This window comes from Carassius auratus, chromosome 18 (genome assembly GCF_003368295.1).
Source record: "Carassius auratus strain Wakin chromosome 18, ASM336829v1, whole genome shotgun sequence".
Classification (NCBI taxonomy): domain Eukaryota; kingdom Metazoa; phylum Chordata; class Actinopteri; order Cypriniformes; family Cyprinidae; genus Carassius; species Carassius auratus.
Genome location: NC_039260.1, coordinates 20,809,603 through 20,825,209, shown reverse-complemented (window position 1 = coordinate 20,825,209; position 15,607 = coordinate 20,809,603). Strand labels below are relative to the sequence as shown.

Here is a 15,607-nt window from a genome sequence, read left to right as displayed (position 1 = left end):
TGTAGTTTTTTTTTTTTACAGCAGAGCGCGCTCTTTCCTTGTAGTGCTTCTGCCGAGACAAAGTACTTAATTTGTATTTTTTTTTTAAATAAAAGCCCCAGAATATTTATGGAAGAGAGGACATCAGATTATCTTTTTTCTTTCTTCTTTTTCATTTTATTTAGTTTATTTTTTGTATTTGTTATGAGGCTCACAATATAAATGTAAAATAACTTATTTAACTATATTTACTGCAGAAATAATAAGTATGTATTTCTTTTATAATTTTTATTTATTTATTTAGAATACATTTAATATAAGTTAATTAGATTTATCAGACTACAATTACTTACACTGCCTCGTTTATTTATTTGTTATAATTTCTTTGACTATGAAACGTCATTGTAATGCCTACTAAAATAAAATGCAACATGTCTAGCAATATTAAATATTAAATGTGAGTAATAACAACGTGCTCTTGCAAAAAGTTATTAGACTGCAATTCCCACTTTACAAATAGTTGACGTCACTTCCGCTATTCCCAACTGCTTCTTTCAAAAACATCCGGTGTTGTATTACAGAAGTGACGTTCCGTGTAACGCGGTGTTGTTCTGGGTTTCTTTAACAATTGAATTCTGTTTATAAGATACTTAAGATAAACTGACTCGTGATACTCGTTTAAAAGGCTTAACGTCACCGTCTCCGAAACGCCCAATTTATACAAGAAACGGCTTTTTATTTTTATTATTTTATTTTATTTTAGCGTTTGGTATGCTAAGTGCAAATCACTTATTTTATATCGTAAACAAGAAATGATATCACAGAACAGAATAGTTAAATATATTAATACACAATCAATTACAATACAGACTTTGTGTATTCTGATAACAACATAAAAAAGACAGAAAAACATTGGGTTTGTGATTTTAACTTAAAATGCTACTTGTTCTTTAATATTTTGTGCTGGTGATTGTGAACCAAGATCCCGTCCTTCTGATCCATATTTGTCTTAAAGCGCAGAGGATATCCGCTCTGTATTTGTTTCTTCTGCAGATTTGCGACAATGCGTACAAACTGTGTACAGTCCTCGTAAGAGGAAGAGCACAGAGATGGTGCTGTAGTAACCTCCATACACAACAAACTGTAACAGAGGATGAAAAATTAAAATATAATGTAACACAGACACTCATAGGTTTATTTAGACGTGCCACATCTGAATGCCTTAATTCATGTTATGCATAGATTTCTGTTACTCTTAAAAATCTTTATAACCTGCTGTATCATATTTAATACATCTAAATTATCAACATGTTCAAAGCTTTCTGAAAAATGTGTACACAGTCTACTATATGGCCTTCTGTCATCTGATTGATAGTTTAAATGATTAATATAATTATAAAAATGTTCATTATCAGGTATGTCTTTTTTTATACATGTTATTGGCAGATACAGAGGGACAAATTATACTTATATGAATTTTGTGTAAGTAGCTGTTATACAGTAATACAAATGTCACTGATTTACATTTCAAGTTAGAAAAATGTCTTCTTACATTTTGGCAACATACATTTAAGCATGTGCATCAAATGCATAAAAAAAGGTTTAAGATTACATTTTGTGTAAAGTTTCAAACATTTCCATTTTTATAATTCCTTAAGTTCAGTCTAGTTAGAGCTTACCTGTGTCACAATGTCCAGTCCCAGGGCTGAAGTGTCTACCACGATAGCAGTAAGTATAGTTTGAAGTGTAAGAGCAACAAAAGTGTTAATGCCAAAAATTAGGGCATAACATTCCATAGAGAGGTTAACTGCTATCTGAAACCTTGCAGCCAAACAAAGTTAGGAAAAAGTTAGAGTCAAGGAAAAATACCTGTATTGTTTTTCATTGTATATCTTGTGCTTCCTATGTCCACTGTAATGACTAACTTACATTGTGATTGTGATGAGGAACATGTATGACGCTTTGAAGATAGCGTAGCCTGTGTAGCACAGCCAGATATTGCTGGTGAGGCCCATGAGAAAGACACACCCTGCACCTATAGCAGAGAAAACCCCCAGCGAGAGCTCGCCCCACACGTCCCACTGCACTCTAATATAACTCACAGAGAAAGCTGCCGCTGCACCTGAAAGCAGCAATCACAGCATGAATCACAATGAGGGAGATGTCAAATCTGTGAACAAAGAAGAGGCATGCAAAAGGCAACAATTAAATTGAGGAAATGCATTTAAGCTGCATTTGTATTCTGTGTGGCACTCAGAACTCATTTATGTTGCCTTTGTTTGAATGTTCTTGTCAAGGCATCAAAACTGAGAGATATTCTCTTCTGCTGTAATTAAAGTGACTACTAACCAAACCCCTGCTGGTGTAATTGCTTAAATTATCTTCCCCCACACATACTGGGCTGCTGAATTCCTGTGCAAACTGCATAACAATTAAGCATTAGAAGTCTTTTGCACAACGCATGTTATGAGTCAATGTATGATTAGCGGATAAAGCAGGATTGGTTCGGCTCGGCGTATTCTGATATCTTTCACTAGAAAGATAAAGGATTTATTACACTTTTGATATCTGTTTATGGTTAATGAAGTCATTGAGTCTCAGATACACTCTTTATAAGTTTCTTTATTTGCATCTATGGTTCAGTGAAAATCCTTTAACATCCATGAAAACTTTCTGTTCTTAAAAAAGGTTCTTTATTTTGAAAAATGATATTTATACTCTTAAAGGGATAATTCACCTAAAAATAAAAATGCTCACCCTTATTTTGTTTCAAACCTATATGAATTTCTGTCTTTTATTGACACATAGTACCCCCCCCCAATTCTATGGAAGAACCAACTTTTGTTTGGTTACCAACATTTTTCAAAATATCTCCCTTTTTGTTGAACAGAAGAAACTCAATTTCAAAAAGGGGATTTTGGGCTCCTCAAAGAACATCGTTTTGAAAAAAAGGAATAATGGAAATTTTCCATGGATGTTATAGGTTCTTAATGAAAAAAAAGGAATAATATTAAGAGTGTAAATCATCAAAATGTTTTACTGAAAGCTCCTTTGGGCAACCCAAAATGGTTCTTCTATTGCACTGCCATGAAAATGCCCTTTTTATTTATTAAAATACTCCACAAAATGCCTCACCTACAAGTGTACAGACAGCCTCTACTCCTCCATTATACACAGAGGATGTACTTGAGGGCTCAATGTGGTCCCACATCAGCTGAACGTAGTTAAAGACCTGTCCATATCCAGCTGTAGCCAAAGCCCACCAGAGGGACCACTGCACCAGTCTTCTGGAGGAGTAGGACTCCATGAGACTCTCCCACATTTGTTTTCCGGAGGCTTTCAGGTTCCCCCAATAACAGCATGCTCCCGTAGCCTGCTTTGCTAGATCTGTTTCTCCCTCAAATGCATCTGTAACCTCATTCAGTGTGTCCGTAGACATCTCCACCTTCTTCTTAAAAAACATTCCTTGCTGAGGCATGGGCAGGCCCAAAGAAATACAGAAAGCCACTGACATTATACCAAGAGTAATAGTGTTTATATGGAAGTAGCTTGTGTCAGCCAGTGAAAGTAATAGCTGTCCTAATGTGGCTCCAAAGGTAAATCCCGTCAGCATGGCACTGCGAACGTACCCTGTAGCCCGTTGGTAGCGTTCGGGAGGAATAACACTGTAGATGTATGAGAAATAGGCCACTTCGGTGGAGGTGACCATTGCAAAGTTGAACTGTAGGTAGGTCAGAGCCATTAAACTAGTAGCAAAGCACAGAATGATGTAATTTGTGACAAGAAAAAGACCTTGAGTTATTATTAGAGGTTTGTATCTAAGCAAATCTGTTAATAGGAAGACTGGGCAGAGCAATGCCAGATATGAGTACGTCCAGATGGGGAAGAGGTAGTTTGTTACCTGGATGAGTGGAAAGAAGATTGTTTTTGGTCATTTGGATAAGAAACAGAAGGAAATGTTTAGGTTAATGATTTGAAATCAGTGTGCCTACTTCAGGGAATATTTCGTCAGAGATAAGACTCACAAGGCACGTGTAGCATGAGTGAGGCATCGCTATTGTAGTAATCAATGGAGAACATTAATGTACTGTCGTTAACCAATATTTTGACTAGTTTTAGTTTAATTAGAAGATTCTGGGGTTTTAGAACTAATTATATAATTGCTTTTCACCCCAGAGAAAGCTTTGAGTAAGGAAATATGTTTTCGAAGGCACCTATTAAAATATATCTAGCTTACAAAATCTAGTCAACACTACACATTCATCCTTCATCATTTTCATTGTAACGGGAGTATTTTAAATAATAAATGTTTAGTATATTATGGTGTAAATTGTACTGTGTGTGCTTGTTTCTCACTTTTGGTATCTGTCTGAACCCTGAAACAATCTCTCAGCCAACAAAACAAAACAAAACCCAATACTCACCACTTCCTCTGAGATGTTTTTGGGTCCCACCAAGTAAGGCGTAAGGAAAGGCTCTGCCGGTCTGCAGTTGGCAAAGAAACCATAAATAGAGAGCAAAGCAGTGGAAAGGACCCAGTCCGACCTCTTCATTTTCTTCCAGAAATTCATTCTTGTCTGTCTGTCTGTATTTTCTCTACCACTAGATTATGTCTCTCATTTTATGTCCTGTTGGTCTGGTGTATCTGTTGGTGTTTTTGCTGTGCAGAGTAAAGTAAGCCAAGTTCAGTCCCTGATTTCCACACAAGGAGCTGTGCAAGGTGGGTAAATGAATGTATTTATGATGGAGACTTTGATCTGTGAGTGTGTAAGACCTAAATGTTGTTTTGTGCGTATGTTTGTTAGTGTTGATTAAAAAAAAAAAGATTTAGAGATTCAGATTATTTAACTCTATTAATTCATGTTTATCTCTAAAGCACTTTTTACTATATGTGTTGTTTCAGAGCAGCTATAAATAATTACGCAAACTAGGCCTATATGACCACAGAAGCTTGAGAATATTCAGAAGATTTAAAAATAAGGCACTTAACTAATCTTCAGTGTGGCGTAAATATTATGTAATATTGTAAGTTTCATAATTGTATCATATTGTGATCTTATTAGCAATTATTTAAACTCGATTTCATAAAAAAACATACAAAAATATTTTACGAGGTGTATTCGCGCGTGGGCTAAAACATTTTTTTTTTTAAGAAACAAACAAAACATGCAGAACGTGCGCATGCGCGGTACGCAGCACTTGAATCTCATCACCGTAGTAACGGTTTGTTGACACAGTCTTCAGTGGCGTGATGAGACTAAAACGGCTACACATACGATACTACCCACCAGGTAATATACATATTTACAGTTTTATATTGAAATAATTTGATCGAAAGTTCGTTTGATTCGCCTGTTTTGTTGCTGTGCAGGAATATTCCTGGACTATGAGAAAGGGGGGCAGCTCAGAACGAAATCCATCGATCTGTTAAACCTGACTCCAGAGTAAGTATGACTGTCCAACTAACGTTACAATGAACATTCTTCCGTTTTGTGATGTCTAGTTACACTTTAAAATACTGTTCTACTTGTTTACAGTTATATATAACTGAATACCCTTACCAAAAATAAGTATACTTTAAGTTTATCTTTAAGTATATTTTAAGTACTTTATGTAGCAGGTATACAAATATCCGTGTTCTAGTAGTATACATTTAAATGTCATGTTTCAATACTCATTAAGACTAAATTGGCCCACTTTCTAGTATATAAAAGTATACTTTTTAGTATAAAAATATGAAACTTTGAGTACACTACTAGTTTACCTCCATGTTTGTAGTTTGTACTGCAATTATACTAAAAGTGAATTTATAGGTTTATTGATACTTTATTAATTAAATACTTTGTACACTTTGTATAGTCTCAGTAAACTACTAGTTTAGTAGTTTTATACTGCAAGTATACTCATAAGTTTTCTTTAAGTAAACTTTACATCAAACTTTAAGTATACTACTATGTCCCTATTTAGGTTTTAATGTGTATATGTTTTGTCACATGAATATCTGAACATACAAAACATCTAAAGAAAGAACAGGGTATCTGCTTGGAAACAAAAACATTTTATTCTAGCTTCATGCATTCTTTTTTTAAACACTTTAATGTGGGTAAGTTTCATAAAAAATAAAGAAATAACATTTTGAACAAAAAGCTGCAAAAAAAAAAAAAAAAGACTATGAGTTGGATTCAGAATGATAATCAAAACTTAGATGGAGTCGATCAACACCCCAACCCTTGACTGTAATTATTACCTCTTCATCGGTCTACATTTTATTCCATAACGTTACAGTTTTGATGCTGTTGTTTTGATGCTGTTTCATGTCAGATGATCATGTTCATTCTTCCTCACTTTATGTTTTTTGTAATTCTGTGCAGAAGATGTGTACTAGCGCCCTCTTCAGTATAATAATGAAAACACAGATTCTAGGAGTATAGCTCAAATATATTTAGACTTTTTGTAAGTATAAATCAAGTATACTTAAATGTCATTTTAAGTATATTTCTTAAGAGGACATAAAAAGTAAAATAAAAGCATTCTTTCCTATTTTTAGTTTAAAAGAAGTATACTAATAGCACACTTGAATAAACTTATTTTTCGTAAGGGTACCTATTTATCTGATAAACAAGTCTACATCTTTATAGTAAGTGTAGTGTTTTCCCTCTCTAGGACTGATGTGAATGAGTTAGTGTCAGACATCAGAGCAGCTGAACCTCTCATCAGCTCATCCTGCGTCGAGCAGCTCAAAGCCCTGATCCTCAAACTACAAGAGAAAGTCAGCCAAAAGGATGACCGCAAGTTTTACCTTTTCAGGGTATTAATAAATACTGACCAGTCATGCAGAAGTATATTTGGGTCATGCATATTTGATCTGTTTTTCATATTGTGATTCTATTCTGAAAAATGTTTGGCTCTTCATCTCTCTGGTAATACAGTGACAGCAGTGTCCCACAGTGTTAGACTTCATTAAAAACTAATGTAAAGGAATAGTTAGCCCATTAATCAACGTTTACTGAAAATATGAGTTTGTGTCTTTTTTTTTTTTTTTTTTACAGATTTAGAAAAATCTCCTCTGCAGTGAATGGGTGGCATCAGAACAAGAGCTGATAAAAACATCACAATCATCCACAAGTATTTCTTGTCTGAATCAGGAGAGAAATATACACTGATAATGCACACTTGACAAGTGAAGAAACATTTCAAAACAGTTTAAAACAAACATGTGGGTGGATTTCGATGTGAGAGGACAACAGGGAATCGACTTTTCACTAGAGGGAGTGTTATTATTAATTAATGACTCAAATTTTGTCCAGAATCGATGGTTTAAAGTTAAAGCATGTAAATGATGGATTTGTTTTTGACAAACATGCAGCTTTGGCGTCGAGATGTTAATTGTTGTACTAGAGTTTTGAGGATTACTTATTGATTATTATTGTGATATTTTTATCAGCTGTTTGGACTCATTCTTAAGGCACCCATTCACTGCAGAGAAGAAGCAATGTAATTCCCAAATTTCTCCAATTCTTTTCTGATTTCATGTATATATATAAATATCTACATCTTGGATTGCATGAGGGTGAGTAAAATTTAAGCATTTTCATTTTTGGGTGAACTATTCCTTTAAATACTACTTTTATATTCCCTTTTTTATAACTGAGAGACATGCCGGTTGCACTTTTATTAATTCATTTGTCACACAGCACGACTAGTTAAAAGGACTTGTAAAGAGTCCATGATATTTAATTATTGAACATCACATCATTATTTAATCCAAATCTCTATTCTGCTGCTTTTGTTCAGTACCGCCACAATTACATCTACCAAAACTAGCCGAAATGAAATGCTTTTGAATGATTTTCCAACAGCATTTACACTTCTTAGATCGATATTACCCACTAGGTGGCAGCAGAGGGAAAACTGCTGTTTTTGAACATCAAAGCCATAGTAATTATGTATGGAAATTACACAGTCAAGCTTATAGATCGGAAATGAATTAATTTGATTAAGTGCATCCCCCCCTCAGAGAATTCGTCTTCTCTGTCTTCCTCTACAGGCACTTCAGGCTCACATCTTGCCCCTGACGAATGTAGCCTTCAATAAATCAGGATCGAGGTGAGTTTATCAGCTGTGCTCACATGCCTGCTCCCCCTCCCTCTCGCTAATTCTGCCTCTCTCCTTTACTTTCCGTCTGTTTGCAGTTTTATAACCGGAAGCTATGACAGGACTTGTAAAATATGGGACACCGCATCCGGAGAGGAGCTGCACACTTTGGAGGGTCACAGGAACGTTGTGTATGCCATCGCCTTCAACAACCCTTACGGGTAACAGCAGGGCTCTTGCGCTTTTGATCACTTATGCCCTGAATCCATCAGAATGGCTTACCCTTCATCTTTCACTAGTTTTTTATTTATGAACTAGAGAAAAGCACTCTCAGTCACCTCTCTGTCAGGGTTAGGGCACTGCTGGGGTAACTGCTGTTGCTATTACAATGGGACCATTTGTCACTTTGAGTCATAAAAGAAACCCTTGTGCTTTTTCTCTCTCTCTCTGCCCTCTTTCTCGCTCACTCTCTCTTGTTTTCACTCTCAGAGACAAGGTTGCCACTGGCTCCTTTGACAAGACCTGCAAATTGTGGAGTGCTGAAACAGGAAAGTGTTTCTACACGTTTCGAGGGCACACAGCAGAAATCGTATGTCTGCATTCTCACTGCATTCACTCGAGTCTCAGCAGTTTATAGAACGGTTCACCTCAAAATAATAATTCTGTCCTCATTTACTGTCGTTCCAAACCTGTATGACTCCTTCTTCAGGAGATATGTCCTGGCATGGGACACACTGACGTCATTGACTTCAAGTCTGGCACAGTGTGTCTTGATATGTTCAGGTGTATGTGAACTTAGTGAATTTTCAGTCTGTTCCTGACACAAAGGCTGTGAAAGACTAGAGATATAAAGTGAGTTATATCAGTTACGGTTATGATGCTTTTATGTTTGTTGCCTTTTTTGAAGTATGACAGCCCTATCTCTATATGGAAAACAGTTGCCAGGACCTTCTGTGAAATTTATGTTTCACAGAAAAAAAAAAAGGTTTTGGAATGTCAGGAAATGAACTCATTATGAACCAAATGTGATTATTTTTACGCAGAATGTTGGTTAGCAAATGAACAGTTTCGGTTCATTTTGACTTCAGTAGTATTTTCTGTCTTCACAATGGATGTCAGTGGGAACCAAACCGGTTTGATTAACAACATATCTTCTGCAGAAGAAAGAGGAAGTCATCCAGGTTTGGAACGACATGAGGGTGATTTGAGTAAAAGACTTTTATAGCGATAACGATAAATATATAGTTCTAAAAATTGTTCTCAGTATTCCACATCACAACTATAATGATAAAGGCACAGAGAAATGACATAGTTGGAATCACTTTCAGAATATTTTCTGCTGATGAACAGTAAAAACATTGACATCCAGTTAGAATCAATTCTGCTATAACAAGCTTGAGATTTTAAAGCGGCTGACAAAGATGCACTTAGAATAATCAGAAATATGATCTTCATAGTTTTTATTCTTAAAAAAAATGACAGAATTGTCATTTTTGGGTGAACTATACCATTAAGACTTCTAAGACTGACTTTTTACAAGAAATGCTGTCACTTAGAAACAAAAATGCATTCTTGAACTACCTCTTTTCTCAAGAATAGACAACATTAGATCCATTAATTCATGTGTTTTGATTTTTTGGGGGTAGATTTGATTTATTTTTGTATTATTTTAAAAAGAAGTAGGACAGGACATCTAACACAACCACTGTAGGGGGCCTAAATTGGATTTCAAAAGACAATAGTGTGAAGGGAACATTACCTGAGCCCCTAACTAGATCCAGTCCACTTTCAAGGTCAATGACAGTGTGAATGCAAATAACGTTTATTTATATATTTATAACTGAAAGAAAATGGCTGGCAAGGCCATTTAAAACATCAGGGGACATTTATTCAAACACATAGGGTCCCATCTCTTAGGGGGCACCAAATGAAGTATGTTGTGTCTGGGAGTTTGACTTAGGATGCCAAATGTGCATGTATCCTGAGCTTTATCAGACAACATTTGTTCTATTAATCTCAAATACTGTGTGTTTTCTGTGTGTGTCTGCTATTAGGTCTGCCTGGCCTTTAACCCTCAGAGTACCTTGGTTGCTACGGGCAGCATGGACACCCTGGCTAAATTATGGGATGTTGAGAGTGGGAAAGAGATGTCTACATTGGCAGTACGTCTCATCCTGTGTTTTTTCCATATTCCTGTTCAGTAAAAAACATTGCCACCTATCCATGCTTAATGAGCTCCCCCTCATCTGCTTATCTCCTACGGGATTTTTAATGATTTCTCTCCGGTGATCAGTGGAAATTCATCCATGCGTGTGTTTATTAATGGATTTGTCATCAAATCTGTCATTACCACAATTTATGGAATAAGTCAAGCATTCCACTTTTAGTTGAATAGCAGCATACCGAATACAAACAGATGAGTCATGCAACGCAGTCTGATCCGGAGCTGTGTAGATGTGAGAAACGTGCCATGGGTCGGAGGGAGAGGGGAAGAGATGGAGCGTTTGGAGGTCTTCTCCTCCCCGCAGCACATGACAGAGCAGTGTGTGTGTGTGTGTGCTGCATAATTACCCCTCTTAACTCTCCAATTATTTCTCTATCAATCTAAATTATGAATCGCTCAGTGAGTTCTTACCGATGAAATGGGGAAATTAATATGATATTTCTTTGCTGAAGAGAAAAAGGCTGCCTTTCTATCAGAGCTTCCCTCTCCACTCACAGCGTTTTCTTTGTTTCACTTTCTCAGGGTCACTTCGCCGAGATCATCTCTCTCTCCTTTAACACAACGGGTGATCGTTTGGTCACGGGGTCGTTTGACCACACTGCCATTCTGTGGGACGTTTCTACTGGCAGGTCAATAATTCAATCTCTTGATTGCCTTGAATGCACAGAAATGTTACTGCAGCACTGATATAGACAACACTATAAATAAATATAATACAGCAAGGTCTGAATAAGTCATATCATTATTATATATTGTCATAGCACCCATCCCTAAATCTAAGGCACTAAGGTGTTAAAGACGTAACAGCTGGACTTTCTGTAAAGTTGTTTCGAAAGGATGTGTATTATGAAAAGAGCTGGACAAACAGTTTTATTAAGACTTTTTAAAGACCTTTTTAAGACCAAATTAATCATATTTAGGGAGCACCAAATGAGTTAAATAAGCAACAGTTTGAAAAAAGTACCTTTTGAACATATCTCCATTACTCTTTAATTCATTTTACAACCTTCTTCAGTTTTTGTCCTTTTTCAGTGCAAATGTCTAAAGTTTCTTAAATCAAGATACGGTGAGAAGCAAAATAGCAAGAAAAGAAGTCTTGTTTTCTAAGAAGTGAATTCATGATTAATACAAGAATAAATATCTGCCAGTGTGTGATAAGAAACACATTTTACAGCATGAACTCAATTGGGTGCAATTTCTCAGAAAACAAGTCTTCAGATATTTTCAATTTTGAATTAGATTCAATTTGAGTCCTTTTCAATTTGAAAGTAAATATATATCTTGATTTAGAGCTTGTTTGGAGCGAAATACATTTAATACCACAGCTTTATGAATCTAAGACCTTCTACTGTGATAGACCTTTTTAAGTCCATTATTTGTGCAAGTTCAGGTTTTTGAAGACCTGGAGAAACTCTGAAAATATTGTTCTTATTACATTTAATTAATGCGTAATGGATTTTGTATTTTGTCTGTCTCTCGTAGCAAAGTTCACGTTCTCACAGGTCATCGAGGAGAAATCAGTTGCGTTCAGTTCAACTGGGACTGTTCCCTCATCGTCACAGCCTCTCTGGACAAAACCTGCAAGGTTTCTGTCTCTCTTCACTCTTTTAATTCTCGTTCTGTCTCGTAAAAGAGCCTTTTAAATTATGATTTTTCCCTTGGGGTCCTTTTATAATAATTTTGCATCCAAATTTAGTTTTTCCCTTACCAGGGTTTGACGTTTGCATTAGAAGTAGCATGATAACAAGACGTTGAATCAAATTAATTTCGTTTTTATATTTATAGATTTATGTAGCAATGTTTCAGACGGTAAATCTGAAACATGACGTTTTTACAAATGTTTCTGCATGTTTATATGGTATACGAATGAACAAAAGATAAAGGACAGATCTATTTTTCATGATGTGACCCCTTTAATGTGTTTTTTTCTTACACTTTCATCTGAGTAACTCTCTTCCTCTGATTGTCTGTCTGTTCCTAGAAGTGTGAGGGCTCTTAATTATTCAGCACAGTCTGATGTTTCTCAAAAACACAGCGAGACAAAGTCTTCTCACAGCTTTTTACAAGTGTCAATTCATTTGGTGTGACTGTGGATAGATAATAGCACTGAGATGTCTGCATGTGTCTGTGTTAAATTTAGAGAGTGGGCAAATTCCATTGAAGGGGACACAGACTGCAGAATTCACTCAGTCGGGCTAATAATGGTGTGTTTGTGAGCTTATTTGGGGTTGTGGAGTGGTTTGTGTGTTATATAACAGGTTGTGTGTGTAGGTGTGGGGTGCAGACGGCGGTCAGTGTTTGGCTACTCTCTTGGGTCATAATGATGAAGTGCTGGATGTGTGTTTTAAACTACACTGGTCAGCTGATCGCTACAGCCTCTGCTGATGGTGAGACATCACAACCCTCTCATATGGATCTTATTCTTTTTTTTGGATTGTGGGGTACGATTTGCCAGTGAGAAAAGAGACTATTTTAGTACACCACATGATTTGTCATATGTCTATATTTTTATAAAGGCTACAGCTACTTGTGGTTAAGAGTCATATAATATTATATATATATATATATATATATATATATATATATATGCAAAAATTCTTATTTATATAAATAAAAACACTAAAACAGATTAGGGCTGTGCTGCTGTCTCAGCTTGGAGTAATAGTTTTGTCTCAAAATGCAGGAATACTACGACACATACTTTATTCATAAGTAATTCATAGCTATGATTTAATAACTGGTTCCCTTGATTTAGCAAATCGTGGCTACATTTTACAAAACGTGGCCTAATTCATGGCCACATTATATATATCTTTCCTTCATGTCGTGTACAAGATAGATTTCATGGCACATCTTACCCCACTCACATCTAACTTGATTTTGTGACCTAGACATGTTTTTGTGAGATGGATCTATGTTCGAGTCTGATCATGGGTTTTTGTGCGCAGGTACATCAAGAGTGTTCAGCGCAGAAACCTTCCAGTGTTTGTGGCAATTAGAGGGCCATAAAGGAGAGATATCTAAGGTAAGAAATCACATTATCTCTCCATCCTCGGCCTGTCACTCCAGCTTCAGACTCAATAATCCTCTCGTATCTCTTGACTCTGTCTCTTTCTCAGGCGCTCATTTCCTGTCTGGGTCCCTTCCTGTTTATATCCCTCTTGCCTCCATCCCAGCATCCTGCCTGTCATTCGTCATCTTCCCTGCATATTCATACGGCCGTTTGCATTCTTATAGCTCTCTTCATCTAGTCTTTTCTCAGGCCTATCGTTACACCATCTTGCCATAATATCCTCTCCTTTCTTTTCTATCCCCCTCCGGACCGTCATCACCATCAGCAGAATATTTCCATTTCCTGTATAGAGGTGATAACTCAAGTACGCACATGCACATTCGGTTCTTCAGCGCTATAATAAAACGCCTGTCATACCAACACGGGTCAGATTCAGTTCAGCTGTCTCTCTCCTGCTTGTTAAAATAGGATGTTCCACATGCAAAACAAAAAGTAATTGTTTTATGATGGAATATGATGAAGAGCCCCCAATGCATTATCATAACAAAAGGCAGAAATATAATGAGCTTTTTATTTTCTCCCTCTCTCTCGCTCTAGGTGTGTTTTAATCCGCAAGGGAACCGTGTTTTGACGGCGAGTGTGGATAAGACGGCTCGTGTGTGGTGTGTGAACACAGGAGCGTGTTTGCAGGAGCTCGAGGGCCATTCTGATGAGATCTTCTCATGTGCTTTCAACTACGAGGGAGACACCATCATTACAGGCAATTACACGCACCTGCGTAACACTCATAAATCCATAAACGTAATCACACGTCAGTAATTTAATGCCTCGTTGTCAATCTTTTCGCAGGCAGTAAAGACAACACCTGCAGGATCTGGCACTGAGAGAGCGGCCTGAACTCTGATCTTACAGTATTCCCACACCTCTTTTGATTAAGATATTGTGTGTCATCTTGTCACACTGCCCCCTCGTATTTCAGAGAACATGTATGTGTGGAAGACATTATGGTAACGCTTTTCACATATAACACATTATAAAGGTATTCATAATGCAAGTTGTGATGCATTATATCTTTCATGAATAACTGTGAGCAAAGTTAAAATGCTTTATAATATTTGCAGATTCTTTATAATGTTAAAAAATGGTTGTTTGTTGTGTTTTCATGCATGATTTTTAATCGGTGTAGTGCAGAATAGATAACTATTATAAATTATTATAACTGTGATTATTCATGAGATACAATGCATTGTAAGGTGCATTACAAGGCATAATTAATGCATTAATATACTTTTATAAAGGACTTTTAAGTTCAAGTGTTCCCAACATAATTATTGCCGTTATTTTTTCCCCTTAAAGAATATTCTGGGTTAAACTCATGCTGTCAACTATCAAAAAAAAATAATGATTCATACCTGTTTATTAACCCCAAAATAATGATCTATAATGGAATTCAGTGGGAAAACTGTTGTTCTATAGACTTTCAATCTAAGTGCATGCTTGTCAACATTATTTTTTTTTATTTTTTTTGATTGTATAAAACTTTAATATGAAGTCAGGTATTCAATATTAAGGCTTACTGTATTAAATCACAATAATCTTCTGGTGTATTTATCCTGGAATATCTCCTTTTTTTAACATGCCAGTCTATTTTTAGGTTAAAGGAATAATTCACAGAAATAAGAAAAAAATGCTAGAAATGTACTCACTCTCAGGACATCACAGACATAAAGTATATGCGTTTGTTTCTTTGTCAGAATAGATTTGAAGAAATGTAGCATTGCATCACTTGCTCACCAATGGATCCTCTGCAGTGAATGGGTGCCGTCAGAATGAGAGTCCAAACAGCTGATAAAAACACAATAATCCACAAGATTCCAGTATATCAATTAAGTGAAGAGCTTTTTTGTAAGAAACAAATCCATCATTAAAGTTTTTCAACTTTAAACCATTGCTTCTGTCCAAAATGTGAATTTTATTTATAATTTTATTTAACATCAAAATCCACCCATTTTTAAATTGTATGTGTAATCTATGGTAATAACGTGTCCTCCAGTGAGAAAGTCCATCCTGTCCTCTCACATCTAAATACTCCAATATATTTGTTTAGATCTGTTTTGGACTTTTTTCGCTTGCATGCTCAGTGCAGATTTCTCTCCTTATTCAGTCTAGATTACAATTTTCACTGGAGAAAGAATAGACAACTTTTTTTGTATTTTAGCCGGACTCATATTCTGACGGCACCCATTCACTGCAGAGGATCCACTGGTGAGTAAGTGATGCAATGCTACATTTCTCTA

At 36.1% G+C, this 15,607-nt stretch overlaps 1 protein-coding gene and 1 pseudogene across 1 annotated transcript; one reads left to right on the top strand and one right to left on the bottom strand.

Annotated features, from left to right (window-relative positions):
- Positions 1 to 5: 5 nt before the first annotated feature.
- On the bottom strand, positions 6 to 4,550 carry LOC113118637 (thiamine transporter 2-like). Its single transcript, XM_026287967.1, has 5 exons — positions 4,404 to 4,550; positions 3,115 to 3,880; positions 1,909 to 2,101; positions 1,659 to 1,800; positions 6 to 1,120 (listed from the first exon to the last, which is right to left on the bottom strand). The coding sequence occupies exons 1-5, from the start codon at positions 4,548 to 4,550 to the stop codon at positions 989 to 991; spliced, it is 1,380 nt and encodes a 459-aa protein (XP_026143752.1). The 3' UTR covers positions 6 to 988.
- A 632-nt stretch (positions 4,551 to 5,182) lies between these two features.
- LOC113118635 (dynein assembly factor with WDR repeat domains 1-like) lies at positions 5,183 to 15,551 on the top strand (annotated as a pseudogene).
- Positions 15,552 to 15,607: the final 56 nt, after the last annotated feature.

What these genes read in the sequence shown, in the direction of transcription:
- LOC113118637 (XM_026287967.1), bottom strand. Translation starts at nt 4,550, where the DNA reads ATGAATTTCTGGAAGAAAATGAAGAGGTCGGACTGGGTCCTTTCCACT. An exon ending in GGCTGTCTGTACACTTGTAG is followed by an intron (nt 2,102 to 3,114) that starts GTGAGGCATTTT and finishes TGCTGCTTTCAG; the next exon opens with GTGCAGCGGCAGCTTTCTCT. An exon ending in GACTGGACATTGTGACACAG is followed by an intron (nt 1,121 to 1,658) that starts GTAAGCTCTAAC and finishes CCTCTGTTACAG; the next exon opens with TTTGTTGTGTATGGAGGTTA.